Source organism: Adiantum capillus-veneris, chromosome 12 (genome assembly GCF_014529385.1).
Source record: "Adiantum capillus-veneris isolate H3 chromosome 12, ASM1452938v2, whole genome shotgun sequence".
In the NCBI taxonomy this organism is placed as follows: domain Eukaryota; kingdom Viridiplantae; phylum Streptophyta; class Polypodiopsida; order Polypodiales; family Pteridaceae; genus Adiantum; species Adiantum capillus-veneris.
Window position 1 is genome coordinate 130,485,145 of NC_140942.1, and position 20,287 is coordinate 130,505,431.

General features: G+C 38.3%; 1 protein-coding gene across 1 annotated transcript; it reads right to left on the minus strand.

Moving 5' to 3' along the window:
• Window positions 1-8,540: 8,540 nt before the first annotated feature.
• Window positions 8,541-10,339, minus strand: LOC147446512 (uncharacterized). Its single transcript, XM_086524715.1, has 4 exons — window positions 10,150-10,339; window positions 9,552-9,704; window positions 8,806-9,386; window positions 8,541-8,630 (listed from the first exon to the last, which is right to left on the minus strand). Exons 1-4 carry the CDS (start codon window positions 10,337-10,339, stop codon window positions 8,541-8,543), a joined length of 1,014 nt encoding a protein of 337 aa, XP_086380841.1.
• Between the last annotated feature and the right edge of the window lie 9,948 nt (window positions 10,340-20,287).

Consider the following 20,287-nt stretch of genomic DNA (forward strand, 5'->3'; position numbering starts at 1 on the left):
CGTCTTGAACACATCTATGTTGTTGGCAACCATGGAAAATGTTTGCACTTGGTGTGAAAACTACCCGAAATGAAGATAAACTCAATGAGACTAGCACGTACTATATAGCACAACCCACAATAGACTGTATAGAACCTGTTATGCAAAAAATGGCATTGACAAAAATTCTGCACTAAATGACAAAATTGCATGTGCAGACTTACCTGTAGTGGAAACGGAGGCCAAAATGAGCCCTAATAAAAAATTTGAGCAGGCATGTGCTGGAGCTGCTGGCAATGAAGCCCGGGAGGATGAAACCTGCTCTGATACCAACTGTTGGAATTAGGGTTGCAGAGAAATGGCACAGCTTGGAGAAGACAAAGGAATCTCAAGGCACACAATTGAGAGTGTGTTACTTAGTGTGCAGTGGAAAGATAGATAGCCCTAGAGTGATGGGTGTATATACAATGCACGGGGGGGAAAACCTCTTAAAGAGGGAAAAATTTCCCCGACGGTCCTAGTGTGTTCACACACGTCACATTTTCCAATCTCTTCAATCACCTTAATCTATTAATCTATCACGAGTCTATATTACCTTTGCACACTTATATCACGTCCTAAATTATGAAAAACCTTATGTAATTATTTAGTCCTAGAATCACTTCCTCATGGACCTTAACATATTATTCCATTGGTACCAAAGGGGGATTTCCTTGTGGTAACATTGGATTCCCTTTACTGTCTATTTCCTAAAGATGAATACTTCCACTCTAGTTTGAAACACCTACATGTGCCTTATATTTCATCATTGGTGTTTGATCCTGCTTAAAGAACCTAAATTGAAGTGGTTTGGAGTGACCAACAAGTATGTCCTGTCCATTACAAAGTTAGACATCACAATATTTCTTGAAATCAAGAACCTTAGTGACCGAGGATGGAGGTAGAGTTGAAGATGAATTGGTTCTTAATGTATCCATCAAATGTGGAAAAGTATAGGTTTGTGTAACCCTCAACTTCTCTGGAAACCTACTAAACATAGCATCTAAGTCATCATGTTATGTCCAACCATAAAAATCCTAGCTAGATGGTTTTGAAAACCCCCCTTCCAACAAGCAATGATAAAGGAGCAAATAAATATCGATTTTTATTCTCCCCAACACAATTTTCCAATTGTAACAATAAATTATTTTGGCAACTTGCAAAATGTTAACTGAAAATCCTCTTCTACAATTTCACGTGATCAAACAATGGTCTCTTTGCCGTCACTCATGTTGTGGTAGTCTAAAGCATCCCTTGTGTTCAAAGCATGTAGCAAGGAAACAGTGCTCCTCAGAAGCCCATTTGTTATCAGATCACCAAGTGGATGCTTATCCATATTTTCTAAGTTGTGCAAACAATTAGCAATTGAGCCAACTGTAAGTTTTGGATAATTTGGCCACAAACCATTCAAAACAATGTTAACTGAGTCAACATTGGTTAACAAAAGCTGCTAAAAGACCAAAGATGTACGGATACACATCGAAGATCAAAGTGAAGAGCAGTAAAGATTGGAGTTATACATTTTCCACGTTTTCCCAAAATGGTCATGTACTGCAAATTCCCGATTTATTTCAAGCCATTGTAATATTTTAATGTGTTACGGGCTCAATGGGAGTTCCAAGATGTAAAGAACAAGTCAAGTAGTGTGCCTAGGTAGCAGATTCAGTAAGTGGTGGAGCCCTAAAGGCCTTAGGCGCCCGGACATTGCATATTTTTACCCTAGGTATATATAGGGTTCTCAAGCTCATTTGTTGAGAGAACTCTTTGGTAAGAGCTCTTGAGGTGTGTGGCTATGGAGTCCTTGAGCTTCTCCTTGCTAATGATGCTTTGATTAGCTAGATCGTAACTAATTAGTGGTTAATCCCTCTCTAATCTTGTGTGATTGCCCTCTTTTTCTTGTGTGTGCATGTAGGTTTGATTGGAGTGTGGTGCTCGATAGATCTATGTGTGTGTGTTCGTGATTAGTGTGTTGCATGATAGGATTAGTGTTGTGTGCGTCTTGCAATCGCACACAACACTAATCCTATTATTAGTGTGTTGCATGATAGGATTAGTGTTGTGTGTGCATGTAGGTTTGATTGGAGTGTGGTGCTCGATAGATCTATGTGTGTGTGTTCATGATTAGTGTGTTTCATGATAGAATTAGTGTTGTGTGTGTGATTGGATTGATTGGAGTTGAAGGGAAGTAGATATGGAGATTACCCATCATTGTGGCTTAGCTCCTCCTTAGGCCGAGAAGCTCACCTCATAGAGTCAACCATTTGTGTTGCCAAGATTAACTCACTAATCCTGTGAGTGTTTCCATGCCCTAGCCGGGTAGCTCATCCCTCCGGATTGATAATTTTGTTGGTCATTGGAGCTATGCAACAATGGAACCCCCAACATTTGGCGCCATTGCCGGGGACAATGGCGTACGCTAGTGTAATTATGACATAATCGGATGTGTTTCCTCACTAATTTCACTTGTGTGTTTATGTTTTTGTGAATTTTGGATGTGTGTGCATAAAGCGATGTGTTCATTATTCCCTAATTTGTCACCGTATCTTGCCAATCGTGTGTTTACACACTCTAATTTCACAATAACCCCTTGCTAATTTGACTAGTTTTGCTAACTTACACACTAATTTGCTACGAGGGATTCGAGCTTTCAACCGTTCAATCGATCTTCATTGGAAAGGTAATCAAGGTGGTATTCTCAACCTCCCTAGAATCTAAATATCTGTAGAATTACTCCACCATGATGTAATGTAATGTTGATGCTATGTTGCTTTGAAAATTTTGGATTGTTCGTTTTCATGCCGTCGTAATGCCGAAATTTTTCAGATTTGGTGACGTATGAATTCATAAGTTCAATTGCTAATTGGTGAAAATGTGTTGTTAATTGTGTGCCTAATTGATCTAATTGCATGCTTGAATGGTCAATTGCAAGTGTGTGTTCACTAAAATCAAGTGTGTGTGCATTCTAATTGAGTGTGTGTATGCCTAATTTTAGGTGTGTGTGCACTATTTTGCCCTTGTTTGTGTACCTAAAAATCAATGTGTGCTTAATGATCTTTCAATTGTGATGATTTATTTGTGTTGTGGTCATGCTCAGCTAGAGATTTCTCAAATTGCGTTGCAATTTCGACAAGATTAACCCTTTTGTGTGTGCACCTAAAGATTGGTAAAAACTGCCAATTTTATTAGTGTGTGTGTGCTTAAAAGTGCTTAATGAGCATGATTAATTCTATTTTTGATTGCATATTTAATGTGTGTGTAATGGTTAATTGCTACGGTTTTAAGCTCAAAACAGGGATTTACACACTCCAAATGCGTCAAATTTTGACCTAATTTTGTCGCTAATTTTATCGATTTAATTACCTAGTTTGGATTTTATTAATCAAACTGTTTGGCAATTGAATTGATGTGCTTTTTGTGATTTATTTGGCTACACTAATCCCCTATGTCTGGAGAATTTCGAAAAAAAATTTGGGTATTTTTTGGATAATTTTTGCAATTTTTTACTAATTTTTGCATTAATTCCATAAAAATTTGATATTTTGCGATCTTTACGAGTTGTTTTGAATATGTGTTTACAAATTGATTTCGAGCGCATTTAGGCTTTTGTTTGCTGAATTTTGAGCGTTTTGCTATTTTCAAGGGTCGGTTTGTTGATTTTGTTGAATCTGGTGATTTCGATAAAAACTGTTTTTGGTGTGCTTTTGTGTGTTGAAAGTGTTCGATTGTGATTGCAAATGGTTTTCTAAGGTTTCTAGAATTTTCCATGAATTTTTTGGATTTTCGAGTGATTTTTTAGCGTTTCAGCCTATTTTTGGATGATTGAAAAAAAAACTAATAATAAAAAACCGGTTCGAGCTTCGACGTCCGTGCCTTTCGGCGCATAAAATCTCCGTGTCGGATAAGATCTTTATGGTCTGTGGGATAGTTTTCGTCGACATTAAAATACTCTTCTTCTTCTTCTCTCTCTGTGAGAACCCACCCCATCACACAACTCCCACTCTCTCTCTTTCTCTCACTGCAAGCAAGCGATTATTATCACTCTTACTCTATCTTTATCTCTCTCTCCTTCAAACACCGATTATTTTCCCTCTCTCACCTCCCCTCTCACTCACTCTCTAACTCTCTCTCTACACGGTTTGCTTTACTGAAAATATCATTGAGCACCCAAAAAAGTGTTGAAGCACTTAATGCTCCTAAAAAGCCACACACATCCAAAAATGGATGGATACCTTCAAGCTTCTGTTGCACAAAATAAGAGAGCAAAAGATAAAACTTGCGAGATCAATAGATGGTGCTAAAACCCGCCAAATGCAAAGGGTTGAGGGCTTAAATGAAAGCTCTTGTTGTAGGCTATCACCACACACAAGTGGTTCTTGAAGTATGGGTTTGATAAGAGAGTAATTGTGACTCCAAGGCTGTCGCACCTTCTCTCTCTCCCTTCTTGTCGCACTCACACACACATTCACCTTCTCTCTCGTGTGCTCTGCAGATGACGCGCTCTCTCTCTACTCTCTCTCTCCGCTGCCCCATACACCGCTGCCCCGTACCCCGTGGTCAACGTCTCTCTCTGCCCCACGCGGGTACGGGCCCAGTCCCCTTTGTCTTCATCTGCAGCCCACGTGCGCACACTCACACACACCCTCGCACTCTCTGCTCAATACGCTACCCGCCAGGCTGCTGCACCCCTCTGTCTGCCGCAATCAGCGCATGCACTTTCTCTCTCTCTTGTCTCTTTGTACGCACCTAGTGAGCCGTTGCCCACACTCTCTCGCCTCGCATCCCGTGCATCTGCCACGTCAGCAGGACAGCGCGCCATAGGCTCTCTCAGCCTCTCTCTCTCTCTCTCGCTACTCTGTTGTGTCAGCACGCGTACTTCCCCGCTGCCTCCCATATTGTGCTTCAGGTTAGACTCCGCCATCACACCTGCAGTCAACGTGCTGCCAGGCCGCGCCACAAGGTAAGTTAGTTTAAATAGATAAATAAATAATAATAATAATAATTTAAAAAATAAATGAATAAATATAAAAACACAAAAAACAAAAAACCCATTTAAAAATAAAAAAAAATAACAAAGGAAAAAAAAGGTTTTAAAAATTTAATTAAAAAATCAATAAAAATAATTATTTTTTTTTAAACATAAAAATAATATTTAAAAATCAAAAATTCAATAAAAGTTTTAAAAAGGGATTAAAAAATTCACAAAAAAATAAAAACCTCAATAAAAACTCACAAAAACATTAAAAACCTTACAAAAAACTCTTAAAAAATAAAAAAAATCACAGATAATTCAAAAAAATTGTAAAATTTCATAAAAACTGAAAACAAATCCATAAAAAAATAAAAAACTGACAGAAAAAATCCAATAAATCATAAAAATTTGTGAAAATTCTAAATTTGAGAAATAAAATTAAAAAATTCACAAATAATTCTTTAAAAAGTCAAAACTCTTTTAAAAAATTTATAAAAAGTCATAAAAATACCAAAATTTTTAGAAAATTCAAATTTTCACAAAAAAATTAAGAAAAATAAAAAGGAAGTCGTCGAAAGTGCCAAAAAGAGACAGGAAAGGTAAAAAAGCAAAGTCGAAAGAGTTACACACCGAGAAAACAGCACAAAAGCGAACAAGTCAAAAAAAGAAGCCGGGAAAATTACACCGTGCAAAGCGAACCAGATCAGCCAAAAAAAAGCGAGCAAAACAACCCACTCAAACAATGGAGTGACAGGCAAATTTCAAAATTGTGCAAACCAAAATGGGCTAGTGCAAGTAATTGCACTGAAAGTTAGCTTCTAATCGGACAAACATGGGCACAACTCACATGTGATTGCAAATTAGGCTGGTACAAGCAGGAGAAATTATGCTAATCAATACCAAAATCTACTAGGAAACCGTGTTTACAGAACAAGCCAACATGGACTCAAATTGAGCCGAGAATTCAAGTACATCAAGCTAGTAGCAGTGGAAACACATGCACAAATGCAACAGAGCTGATTTTACAGTTATATGGCTACAATGGAGATAAAGTCATATATGCAAATTCAGAAGGCCATAGATACTTGTGAGCAGTAAAAGCAGCACAGGAGCCAAGATTCTATTGATCAGAGTAATGCAAGACTCAGAAAACTCCCAGATGTTCACAGACTTCAGTGGAGCCAGGTATTGCAAGCTGAAAGATAAAGTGAAGATAGAAGTGCAGAGAATCAACCCAAGTGTTCATCCAGAAATTTGCACAAGCCAACAAAACATACAATTCATGCATATGCAATCACGGTCATTGTACATGGATTATAGGATTATAATGGTCAGATCCATAGTCAAGAACCAAAAATGGAAGATCCAATAGATCAACCAATAGAAGCAAAACTAATTGGAGAACCAGGTCAAAGACAGTACAAAGGTCTAGATGGAGCAATCTACAGCTTGATGCTCAGTGTTTTAAAAGAAAATGCCGACAACTTGGTCAGCATAGAAGTAGAAGCTTCTCAGCTAGAGCTTGACATGACAAAACCAAATGAAATACCACTAGTCATGGCGTTGTCGGAGTGCGCGGTTCTCCAAGATTGACGGGGAAATCACCAGGAAATCACCGGGCCTCTGGCTGTAGACAGGAGCCTAGCAGGCATTCAAACTAGGATAATAGAGTGCAGGTAGAAGTATTCAATAGGTTAATAAAGATAGTATTGAAGATTCAAGAGAATAGAGAGAGAAGATTGTAATTAAGAACAATAAGTATTGATATGATGAAGAAACAAAGCTTCCAAATTCAAGATTTGTGGTACAACAGATACATTGTAAGAATTCTAGCTGCACTTTACAATCCAGTTACATACGGCTGATTGGTATGCCTTTCGAATTGCAATCCTCACCTCAGAATTCTTCCCCAGGCTGCCCACCACCCCGTTTCCTCATGCTTTGGCTTCTCCAATTTCTCCCAGGCAAAAGGACTCCCCTCTGCTCCAGCAGGTTCTCCCTCCCAAAAGCTCTCCCCCAAAATGCTTGAAGATTTTACCCCTCCCAAAAACCCAACCAAACTTAAAAGATCCCAACCACTGTTTAGTGCAAAAATACCCCTTTTATAGAGGTCCAAATCTCCCCAAAAAAAGGAAAAAAATGAAGCTCTCTTTGCTCGTGCCCTTCTCTTTCAGTTCCTTTTGGAATTTCCCTTGCATTCCTTGCACTTGGCTCACTTTGCTTTTAGTATTTCCTTGCATGGTGAATCCGTTTTCGTCTTTTGTCCACCCAACTCGGCCACCCGGCTGGCATTTGCATTTTCCCTCTCTCTCTCTCTCTCTCTCTCTCTCTCTCTCTCTCTCTCTCTCTCTCTCTCTCTCTCTCTCTCTCTCTCTCTCTCTCTCTCTCTCTCTCTCTCTCTCTCTCTCTCTCTCTCTCTCTCTCTCTCTCTCTCTGGCCTCGGCCATAGAATAAGCCCCTTGTATTGTCCTTCTCTCTCACTCACCTGCTGATGCGGGACCCCTCCCCTACCCGAGCAATAGCGACCTCACTATTGGTTGGGGGGGGGGGGGGGGGGTACCCCTTGAAAAGAGTTTGTTTGATTGAGTGTGTGGGAAGCCATGTAAGCAAATCTCAGAACGCCATCGGCGGCTTTGATTTCTACCGCGATGCCACTGGGTGGCCAAAACCTCCACATACACCACCAAGCGCGCACGCACAGCGCCAGGGCCTCTACCACGCAACGCCACAAACAGCGTCGACGAGCGGCCGCCATGTTCTAGCATAAGGAAGACCTCCCTCACGCCTTCCTATGCTTAATGGGGCTCATGATCCGCCTCTTATACCCCAACAGCTGCTTGCAAGACCCCGCATGTGGGTTTTCTTTGCGTCACGTGGCGGCTCAAAGCCCCTTGAGCCTCCAAAGCATTTGAAAATTTTGAAAAACATCTCCCTAAAACCCCAACTTCCAGCCTCTTTGAACCTGTAGCACTTCCCTGCTCACATGCTCAATGAGCAATCTGTTGAGCTCAGTGGGAAGAACTACTTTCCGGCTCCGAGCCACATGGACCTTGCCACACTTTGGCCTTAATGTGCCTTTGAACGATGCGTGCAAAAATCCAAAAAAAATCAACTCACACCCCGCTCTCATTGTCAACTGCAACTTTGACTTCCAGTAACTTCCCATTCTGAGCTTCGATTGGGATTCTGTCAATTTCTTCTAGCTCCAGAGGAGGCCTACTATCACCGAGAACCTTGGCAAGGCCAAAAAGATGGCGGATGGCACACCCTCTGTTGTGGGAAAGTGGACACAGACCGGCCCCCGGCAAAACTTCAGCTGACAATAAAATGCAATCCGTGGCTCCTTTTTGCAATCTGAAAAGATGGGTAGGCCCCATAAATCGAGCACTACACGCCTATATCTTGATTTCCACTTGGACCACCTATCCTCAGCTACCCTCTCCGGAAAGAATCTGCTACACACTGAACCTTCAACCTTCGATATCTTGGGCTCCATAGCTCTGTTTGATGAGCCGTCTGGACTTGCTTCTTCAGCACTTCAAGATCTACATTTCTAAGCAGAAAACCAGTCCTTCTTCCTTTCTTCACCTTTCAGACCACTTAGTTCACTTCGGTCTACAAAAACCACATAATACATATATTTCTGCTAATATGATGTCATAAACAATTCTAACATAATGCATAGATTTGTCAAAGTTCATAAATACAAACAAAATTTTGTTTTTCAGCTTGTGCATGCAAAGCGGCACGACATCCACCCCCTCTAAAATTGCACATCCTTCGATATGTGCCAATCTTTAGGGGTTGTCCAAGCTAACATCTTCATCAGAAATCTCATCTTCATCATTTAAATCCTTATCTTCGTCCACATTGAAGTCTTTGTCTGCAAGTTGAAGCTCCTCATTCCTTCTTTTATATAGCTTGACATGCTTACCTGCAATTGGAAGCTTCAACTCTGTACCATCCATCTCACATAATTTGTACGTAGCATTAGGAAAAGCATGTTTAACAACATACGAACCAAACCACCGCTTAACCACCTTCCGCATAGCTGTGTACTGGTTGTCCAAACTGCTATCATAAACAAGAACCCAATCCCCTTCTTGAATAGCACAGGGCCTTAGCCTATGCCGCTTGTCAAAAGCCTCCTTATTTTTCAAATGAGCACTCCTCAATTTCTCCTTTGCAACTTCTATATCTTTGCTTCTCCGTTCTAGATGTCGAATTCTTGAAGCAAGCAAATCTTCTCTGGTCATTTCTAAATCCCAAGGCAATATGCTCCATGTAGTCACTGCCTCCTCAAGAGGCATAATAGTCTTTTGTCCATACATAAGCTCTGATGGCATAAAACCTGTAACTGTGTTGTGTGTAGTGCGGTCCGCCCATAAAGCATAAGGAAGTAGCTGAGACCACTCACCAATCCGGTATTTACATGCCTTAGCCAATACCTTGACAATGGGCGGATGCCCTCTCTCACTTTTACCATTCCCTTCAGGATTGTATGCAGTAGTGAGTGTTAATTCTACACCCATACAAGAAGTAAAATCTTTGGCTTCATCAGCATCCAGCTCTCCTCTATCTGCAATAATTTTCCCAACACAACCATATCTACATATCACATCTTCTAGCAAAAATTTGCTTACCATACTTGTAGCTTTGGTTCGCAAAGCCCTCCCTTCAACCTGGTTCGTCAAATCTTCCCTGGCAAGCACGATGTCTCATTTGCCATAATCCTATGGGCATTGTAATCAATTCGACTACCCATTTGAAATTCATGCACAATGGATATGTTGGATTCAATCCATCTCGATGCTTTACATTTGAGTACATTTGACATACATAACAAGTTTCAACAAAGTGCTCCACATCTTTATACAAACCCTTCCACCAAAATCGTTCTTTGATTTTAGCAAAAGTGGCCCAAACTCCCATGTGTCCTACCCATAGCGACTCATGAAATTCTTTAAGTACTTGAAGTTGTGTTACCTTATCACAAGCAACTCACTGAGGGGTTCCTCTACGCTTCTTTGGATGCCGCCATAGAAACCCATCCTTCAATTAATACCCATAAGCTTTCTTTTGAATACGTTTAAACTCTTGTTTGGTCTAGTCCTCCTGCTTCTTTAGTGTACTCAAATATCTCCCAATCAGCAACCATTCACCTTTGTACTTGTCCTCGGCAAAAGACTGTAATGCAAAAACCGTGTTTTTACATTCTACATGCAGTTTCAAAGAGGTAAAGAACCTCAATCCCACATCTTCAGCTTCAAAAATCATAGTCTCTTCATCTTCAAACCTGGCCCTAGTGTAAGGTCCCCAATCCCGCCGACACGAAAAAAGGGATGGTACCATTGAGAGGTCTCTAGGCCTACTAAAGTCAAAGTCCTTAAATAAGAAAAATTCCAAGGAATTCACCCTTACCATTGACAATGGTTTAGGTTTATAGCCCTAGAAGAGACCTAGTCGTGTCTCGCAGTGGAAACGGGACCATAAAAAAAACATTCCAGCCCTATATCTTCATCCTTCAGATTAGGTTTCCTTAGCCAATGCTTTTTTCCCCCTAACATATGTGAGGGCATAGCCGTTGGTGGATTCCTTTTCCAAGTGAAGAAGTTTCTAAATGTTTTAGTGTGCGGAAATGGATAGTTACCTGACTAATCAGGTCCACCCGTCCATGATTGACAACCTTAGTCAATCCCCACTTACCACCCCGCACTCACGCATGATTTCCGTGTTGTTTAATAACTACCACATTCTTTTCACAATTAAAACAATGATTAATTTTAACCTTCACACTGCAATTCATTAAGACAACCTTTGAAAACAGTATTGAAGACATTCTTTCAGCAAACAAACATCTTTAGACGTAAAACAAGGTACTATCGTTCTAAAGTATCTCTAACGAGTATTGGCTTGTCTCAAGACCACCTATACAGGGGTGAAAAACGGCACCCATTCCTTATTTATAAAAACCGAGGTGGAAAAAACCATCACCCAAAGTCCGGATGCTCATACGCCAACCGGTTGTCCATACAACCGGGCGGTTCCTCTAGGATAAACTTGAAAGTACTATCCACAGACACAAACAAGCACGGGGTAAAGACTCCACGCGTGCTGAGGAAACCGACTCATCCATGATGGTATCTTCATCATTACTCATTACTTGGAGTAAAATATTTTCAAGGAATCAGAGGTGTCTTGAGAAAAGTTTTCTTAAGGATGGTCAAACATTTCTTTCCTAGGTCAATCAGTCATAACCCAATCATTTCTTTCCTATTTAAAATCATTGCTCGTTGGTTTCGTGAAAATTACCTTCCATTTACAGCCAGTTTATTCTTCCTAACCTTATGTATGCAATGTTAACTTAAAACTGAACTTTAAAAGATTTCAAGTGAACAAAATAGAAATCCACCTGGGACTGCTCGTCCATGTGCTGTGGGGCGGGTGCCCGTAGACTTTCCTCTGTTGGCCTATGGCTAAGCCCAGCCTCATGGTCATTAGTGGCTTTGTTTCGCTTGTTGCTAACATCCTCTTCCTCAGTAAGAGGATTTCCCCTGGTTCTCTTTGGAGCCATGTCGGCAGCCTTATAAAAAGACTTAATCCATTACAAGTTTAATTGACTAATCTTCTTTTTCCTTTTTTTACCCAAACAATAAAGATTTTTGGAGTAAGTAGGTATCTTTAATAGTCAATTTGATGAGATATTCCTCCTGTACCTTATTTATGCTATAAGTAATTTCCCATAATTACCATTTAATTTGGGAAGCCCTTTAACTAGGTTTCTCCTTAGTCTATATTCCATTTTAGCCTTAGTAAATTATAAATTTCTATCGGCTAATGGATTACTCACCCTAAGTTGTAATTGAATATGTTCTATCTTTAGGAATTTTCATAGATTTGATTTATAACCTTTTCCTCCTATACTTGTGGTCTAAATTAGGCAAAAATTTACTGATAGTAATTTGTTATACCATCCATTTATGCTGAGGTAGGTTTATCACCTTTCAATAGTGATTCTGGACCTCAAGTATTTATTTTATAATTAGATAAATTCATTTATATGATTTTCTTTCTCTATTTTATACGCAAAATCGATTACTTTTATTGAAGATAAATACCTATACTATTTATCTGAGGTTGGGATATTTATCACGGATTCCTCAAGGTGTGTTCTACCTCTGATATTTATACCAAAGGTTTTTGGATTAATTTCCTATATTCCCCCTTTTATTTTCCCCTAAAAATAATGTAATTTTACTCGGATAATTATGTAAAATAATTATCTGAGTGTAACATAATTAACATGGGTTTCATAAGGTATAATTAACCTCTGATAAATAACTCAAGACATTTTGAATCAATTTGATAATTTCCCCCTTTTAATTTCTCCTAAAAATCGAGTAATTCTACTAAAGTAATTAGGTAAATTAATTATTTGAGCTTGACATAATTATCACGGGTTTCTTAATATATAATTAACCTTTGATAAATAACTCATATCATTTTGAATCAATTTATGAATTTTCCCTTTTTAATTTGTCATAAAAATAGAGTAATTTTGCTAAAGCAATAAGGTAAATTAATTATTTGAGTTTGAAATAATTATTGCAGGTTCCATAACATGTAATTAACCTTTGATAAATAATTTAAACCAATTTGAATCGATTTGCTAATTTTCCCTATTTAATGTGTCTTTCAAAACAAAGTAATTCTGCTAAAGTCATTCAGTAAATTAATTATTTGAGCTTCACATAAATATCAAAGGTTCTTAAACATATAATTAACCTTTGATAAATAACTCCAATCATTTTGAATTTATTTGCTAATTTCTCCTATTTAATTTGTTCAAAAAATAGAGTATTTTTGCTAAAGTAATTAGATAAATTAATTATCTGAGCTTGACATGATTATCACAGGTTTCCAAACATGTAATTAATCTCTAATAAATAACTCAAACCAATTTGAATCCATTTGCTTATTTCCCCTATTTAATTTGTCCTAAAAATAGAGTATTTCTGTCAAAGTAATTAGATAAATTAATTATCTGAGCTTGAAGTAATTATCACGGGTTTCCCAACAAAAAATTATCTAGTGATAAATAACTCAAAGCAGTTTAAATCAATTTACTAATTTTCCTTATTTAATTTGTCTTAAAAACAGAGTATTTTTGCTAAAGTAATTAGATAAATTAATTATCTAAGCTTGACCTAATTATCACGGGTTCCCTTATATATAAATAACCACTAATAAATAACTCAAAGAATTTGAATCAATTTACTAATTTCTCCGATTTAATTTGTCTTAAAAATACAGTATTTCTGCTAAAGTAATTAGGTAAAATAATGATCTGAACTTGAAATAATTATCACGGTTTCTGTAACAATTTGATTGAATTCCCCTTTAATTTGAAGTTGATTGAATTCCCCTTTAATTTTCTCAAAAAAATAGTGTAATTTTATCTAATTAATTATGAAAATTACTCAAAAAATTATAAGATACTTTTTCTAGCTTAATAACTCTCTAATGCAACTTTGATAATTACCTCAACTTAATCTAAGCTTAATTAATATATTTTCCATTAATTTATGGTTAATTTGGATAATTTCACTCCTAATATGATAGGATAATTAATTAGCTTAATATTTCCAAGCTTAACTACAACAATCAGAAGAGAATTTTTAATTAAGAGAGGATTTATGAGTATACATAGGCCTAATCTTTAATTTATTAAGAAAATAGATTAATATAGCCTTGCTAATTAAGAAGGATTAGTCTAATTACCGTTTAAGTTAATCAACTAGAGCTTAATCTCTAGTGATTTCTACGTAGCAGTCTCTCTAGATGAGAGAGAGTGTGTCAAGGTTCCGAGTGTACATTTTTATGAAGGGAAGGGGGTCTTTTTATAGTTTTTCTGGGCCCCGGGCAGTTTCTGGCAGGTTTTGACGCCCCAAGCTTGCAAATGGCGCCAACTGCTACTAAATCTGTCTCAGGCAGGTTCCCCCCAGGTCCACACTGCCCCCATACCCTCCAAAATCGATTTTGGTTGATTTTGTTGATTTCTAATGATGAAAATTGGAATATCATTTAATTCTAGAACCTTAGGATAAGAAAGTCTTTGTTAATCATTATTACTGAAAGCATCCAATTTTTATTAACAAATTGAATTCTTATTGTAACCTTCCAGGGTCTGTAACTTTTTCAGTTTTTATTGGATTTTGATTCTGAAAATTACTAACAATAGTAAAGCTCTGCTTATGATTCCAAAATACCAATATTAGCCGTGTTTGAATCCTTCAACATTGGTTTTCAAATTAATTTTACAAGCTTTGTACAATTTTTAATGTTTCGGAAACTGGAAACCTTACAATCACCCCAACTTAAGGAATTGAGATGTCCTCATCTCAACCAAAATTGGAAAAATCTTTGCAAAGTGATACTTCATCCTCCCAGGTGGCGTCTTCAATGGGGTAGTCCTTCCATTTTAATAAATGTTCTCTGATCACTTTGTTTCTTAGACTCCTTTCCCTAGTATCAAGAATACAATCTGGTTGGAGTTCAAGAATTCCCTGCTTCTGCATCACAATCTATTCGTCATCTAGAGTGTGATTTGGATTTGGGATGTAGGGTTTTAGAAGACTGATATGGAATACATTATGGACCTTGAGGTGCTCATGCAATTTTAGTTTGTAAGCTTGATCACTGATTACTTTAATCACTTCATAAGGTCCACAATATTTGGGGCTTAGTTTTTTGTATTTTCCCAAGGATAAAGTGCTCCTCTTTGGCCGTACCCTTAGGAATACTTTATCCCCTTGTTTGAAAACCCGATCAGAACATTTTTTATCAGCATATTGTTTTTGGCGGTCCTTGGCTGCCTGAATGTCTTGCCTTATGGCTTTGGTTTGGGCATCCATCTCCTCCAACATTTTCTTTGAAGCTTCTACTCTTGTAGTAGGGTCAGAAAAGTTTAGGGGTGATATACATTCATGCCCATAAAGAGCATTAAATGGTGACATCCCAATGCTTTTATGAAAGGATGAGTTATAGAAGAATTCCACCAGAGGAAGAAATTGGATCCATTTCCGAGGTTCTCGACTACAATAGGCTCTAAGTATGTCTTCAATAACTTGATTCACTCTTTCTGTCTGTCCGTCTGTCTGAGGGTGATAGGATGTACTGAAACATAGCTGAGTACCTAAGGATTCAAATAAAGCTTTCCAGAATTTTGAAGTGAATTTTGCATCTCCGTCACAGACTATTCTCTTAGGAAGTCTGAGTAATCTGAAGATCTCTTTGATAAAGAGACGGCTTATGTCCGAAGCAGTGTAAGTTGTTTTTACAGGCATCAAATGGGATACTTTAGTCAGCATATCCACTACCACCATAATGGAGCCGTAACCCCCTTGAACAGTGGGAAGGCCTGTTACAAAGTCCATGCTAATGAGTTCCCACTTCATTTGAGGAATGTCCAGAGGTTGAAGTTTCCCTGGCATCATTACTCGTTCAGCCTTAATCCTTCGACAGGAAAGACATTGTCTGATGTAGCGAAGTATATCTCCTTTCATTCCTAGCCAGAAATAGCTTTTCCATATGGCATTAAGGGTATTTGCATAACCTGGATGGCCGGAAACTGGAACGTTGTGTCCTTCATAAAGGATTAACTCCTTTAGGGTTGGATTCTTAGGAATGTAAAGTTGATACTTGTAATAGAGAAGCCCATCCTCAAGTGAATAATCCTTGATTCTGTCTTTCTCTTTCTCTTTTAGGTCCTGTTGATTGATAACCTGTAGAAGTTTTTGATAATCCTTATCTTCCAGGGAAGCTTCCTTAACCTTGTTTAGGATTGGATTGTCGACTGTGGAAATAGCCCCAAGAAAAACCTTACGGCTAAGAGCGTCAGCAACCACATTCTCTTTCCCTAGTTTATATTTTATTTCAAAGTCATATTCCTCTAGGAGTTCTATCCATCTTATCTGCCTCATGTTGAGCATTTCTTGTGAGAAAATCCATTTTAAACTCTGATGATCGGTGATTAACTGAAACTTCCCCCCTAGAAGGTCGTGCCTCCAGAGTTTTAGAGCATGGATGACAACAAGGAGTTCCAGATCATGAGTTGGATAATTCAGCTTGTGGATTCTTAATTTTCGAGAAGTAAAGGCGACTAGTCTGCCTTCTTTGTTTAAGACTCCTCCTACCGCAAGACCGCTGGCATCTGTTACTACTTCAAACTCTTGAGTGAAGTCAGGAAATTTGAGTATAGGGACTGATGTGAGATTTTGTTTTAGTTTGAGGAAACAATCCTCCTGTTCTTTTCCCCATGTAAGTTTGGTTGTCTTTTTAAGTAGTTGTGTCAAGGGTGCGGCCATAACTGCATAATCTTTGACGAAGATTCTATACCATCCTGTAATGCCCAAAAATCCTCGAATTTCACTGACCGTTTTGGGTTGTGGCCAGTCTATTATATCTTTAATCTTTACGGGGTCTACTGAAATTCTTTCAGGGTTTATTATAAAACCAAGATAACTAACTTCTAGCATGAAAAACACACATTTACTCATCTTGGCATATAACTGATGTTGGCGTAGAAGATGAAGTACTTTACGTACATGGCCTTCATGCTCTTTTTCATCCTTGGAATATACCAGGGTATCGTCGAAAAACACCAACACAAAATCATCTTGATATTCTTTGAATATATCCTACATAAGACCAAAAGGCATCACGATTAACTCATAATGCTCATACCGGGTATTGAAAGCAGTTTTGTAAATATCTGCCTCCTTAATCTGGATTTGATGGTAACTTGATCTGAGATCAATTTTTGTGAATACTTTGGCTGCATGTAATCTATCAAGAAATTCATCGATGTGAGGAATAGGGTACTTATTCTTTACCGATACCTGGTTAAGTCCCCTATAATCAATGCAGAGACGTAAATATCCATCCTTCTTCTTTTGGAATAGAACAGGCGCTCCCCAAGGTGAAATGCTTGGTCTTATGAATCCCTGTTCAATAAGCTGACGAAGTTGTTCTTTTAATTCAATAGCTTCAGGGAGGGACATTTTGTAGGGTCTTTTCGAAATTGGTTCACTACCTGGAAAGGTTTCAATTTCGTGGTCTATATCCCTTTGGAGAGGTAAATTTGAGAGATCTTCCGGAAATATATCTAAGAATTTCTTAAGCCATTCTGGAGTTGTGTCGCCCCTTGAATCATCTGCCTTATTAAGTTTTACTACAAAGATCTGTTGCCCCTTATGTAACCCCTTCAGAAGTCGACTAGCCTTGACTAAATGAGCCTTAGGCTTTCCATTTGATCCTTGTACTAGTGTTTCTTCACCTAAGTGATTTTTGAAGGTTAAGTTCCCTTGAGCACAGTGAATTTGGGCTTGATTTTTTATTAACCAATCCATTCCTAGAATACCATCATAGATTTCTATTGGTAGAGTCCGAAAGTAGGATGAAGTCAGGGTTCCCCCTAGTTCAAACTCAACTTCCCCATGTGTAAATTGAGATAGAACCTCTTTCCCATTTGCTAATTCTACCACTAATTTCTTGGTGGGATATTGGTTCAATTTAAGTTTCCTTAAACATTTAGGGGAGAGAAAAGAGTGTGTGCTGCCACAATCTATAAGTAGTTCAAATTTTTTACCTTCTCTGTTTGCAGTGGTTTGGATGACAGCATACTGTTGCCGAGCTCCAGGGTTATCAATGGCGGCAAAAAGAGTAGCTCTTTCATCTTCCTCATCCAGCAAGGTAGGCTCTACTACTGCAGTATAAGCTCTAGCTCCTCTACCTCTTCCTCTGCCTCGTCCTCTATTGCCTCTACCTCTTTGATTATTTCCTTGTCCTATCTGAGTCTAAGGAGTGGTTCCGGTAGCAACTCGGGGATTTTGCCCCTCAGGACATTGACTCCTTTAGTGTCCCATTCTATGTGTAATTCTCTAGATCAACATTCTCTTCACCACTGGTGGGTCTGACAGGGGATCAAAAAAATATGACATCTTTTGGTCCCCTAAACTTTGGGCCTACCCTCATGGGCCTGATCCTACTACTGTGGCTACCTGATCATATACCCATTGATTTTGTGACACTTCTACTCCATCTATAATAATGGTCTGATCTGGATCTTCAGTTCCACTGAAGAAGAAAACTTCGATGGTCCGAAGTGTTTTTGTCCACTTGAGTCTTTTCAGATTGAGTGTCAACCCTTCTAACTGTCCCGCATCAATCAGGAAAATTCCATCAAAATGTGACCAGCTGATTCCCCATGTAGGAGGAGGGAAAAACATTAAATCTAACAATTGCATGATGCTCTTATGAAGTACAAAGTTATTGGAGCTACAAGCAGCCTCGAACATGATGTTGAAAATCACAAACTTTTGGTAAGCTTGGAGGATATTTTCCTGTATTGATAGGGAAATTCTCATTTCACAATATACCATAATTAAAAATGCAATATAACTTGTACCTATTTTTTCAACTTTTACCCTCCTAAGGTCAGGACCTTATTAAACCATGCTCTGATACCATTTGTAAGGTCCCCAATCCCGCCGACACCAAAAACGGGATGGTACCATTGACAGGTCTCTAGGCCTACTAGAGTCGGAGTCCTTAAACAAGAAAAATGCCAAGGAATTCACCCTTACCATTGACAATGGTTTACGTTTATAGCCTTAGAAGAGACCTAGTCCTGTCTTGTAGTGGAAACGGGACCATTAAAAAGAATTCCAACCCTATATCTTCATCCTTCAGATTAAGGTTTCCTTAGCCAACGCTTTTTTCCCCCTAACATATGTGAGGGCACAGCCGTTGGTGGATTCCTTTTCCAAGAAAAGAAGTTTCTAAACGTTTTAGTGCGCGGGAATGGATAGTTACCTGACTAATCAGGTCCACCCGTCCATGATTGACAACCTTAGTCAATCCCCACTTACCACCCCACACTCACACATGATTTCTGTGTTGTATAATTACTACCACATTCTTTTCACAATTAAAGCATTTCACTAAGACACCCTTTGGAAACAGTATTGAAGACATATTTTCAGCAAACAAACATCTTTAGACTTAAGACAAGGTACTATCGTTCTGAAGTATCTCTGACGTTGTCTCAAGACCACCTATACAGGGGTGAAAAACGGCACCCATTCCTTATTTATAAAAACCGGGGTGGAAAAAACCATCACCCAAAGTCCGGATGCTCATATGCCAACCGGGCAGTTCCTCTAGGATAAACTTGAAAGTACTATCCACAAACACAAACAAGCACGGGGTAAAGACTCCACGCGTGCTGAGGAAACCGACTCGTCCATGATGGTATCTCCATCATTACTCATTACCTGCAGTAAAATATTTCCAAGGAATCAGAGGTGTCTTGAGACAAGCTGTCTTAAGGATGATCAAACATTTCTTTCCTAGGTCAATCAGTCATAACCCAATCATTTCTTTCCGCTTTAAAATCATTGCTCGTTGGTTTCGTGGAAGTTACCTTCCATTTACATCCAGTTTATTCTTCCTAACCTTACGTATGCAATGTTAACTTTAAAATGAACTTTAAAAGATTTCAAGTAAACAAAATAGAAATCCACCTGGGACTCCTCGTCCATGTGCTGTGGGGCGGGTGCCCGTAGACTTTCCTCTGTTGGCCTATGGCTAGGCCCAGCCTCATGGTCATTAGTGACTTTGTTTCGCTTGTTGCTAACATCCTCTTCCTCAGTAAGAGGATTTCCTCTGGTTCTCTTTGGAGCCATGTCGGTAGCCTTATAAAAAGACTTAATCCATTACAAGTTTAATTGACTAATCTTCTTTTTCCTTTTTTTACCCAAAAATAAGGATTTTTGGAGTAAGTAGGTATCTTTAATAGTCAATTTGATGAGATATTCCTCCTGTAACTTATTTATGCTATAAGTAATTTCCCATAATTATCATTTAATTTGGGAAGCCCTTTAATTAGGTTTCTCCTTAGTCTATATTCCATTTTAGCCTTAGTAAATTATAAATTTCTATCGGCTAATGGATTACTCACCCTAAATTGTAATTGAATATGTTCTATTTTTAGGACTTTTCATAGATTTGATTTATAACATTTCCCTCCTATACTTATGGTCTAAATTACGCAAACAGTTACTGATAGTAATTTGTTATACCATCCATTTATGCTACGGTAATTTTCTCACCCTTTAATAGTGATTTTGGACCTTAGGTATTTATTTGGTAATTAGATAAATTCATTTACTATTTTTTTTCTCTATTTTATACGCAAAATCAGTTACTTCTATTGAAGATAAATATCTATACTATTTA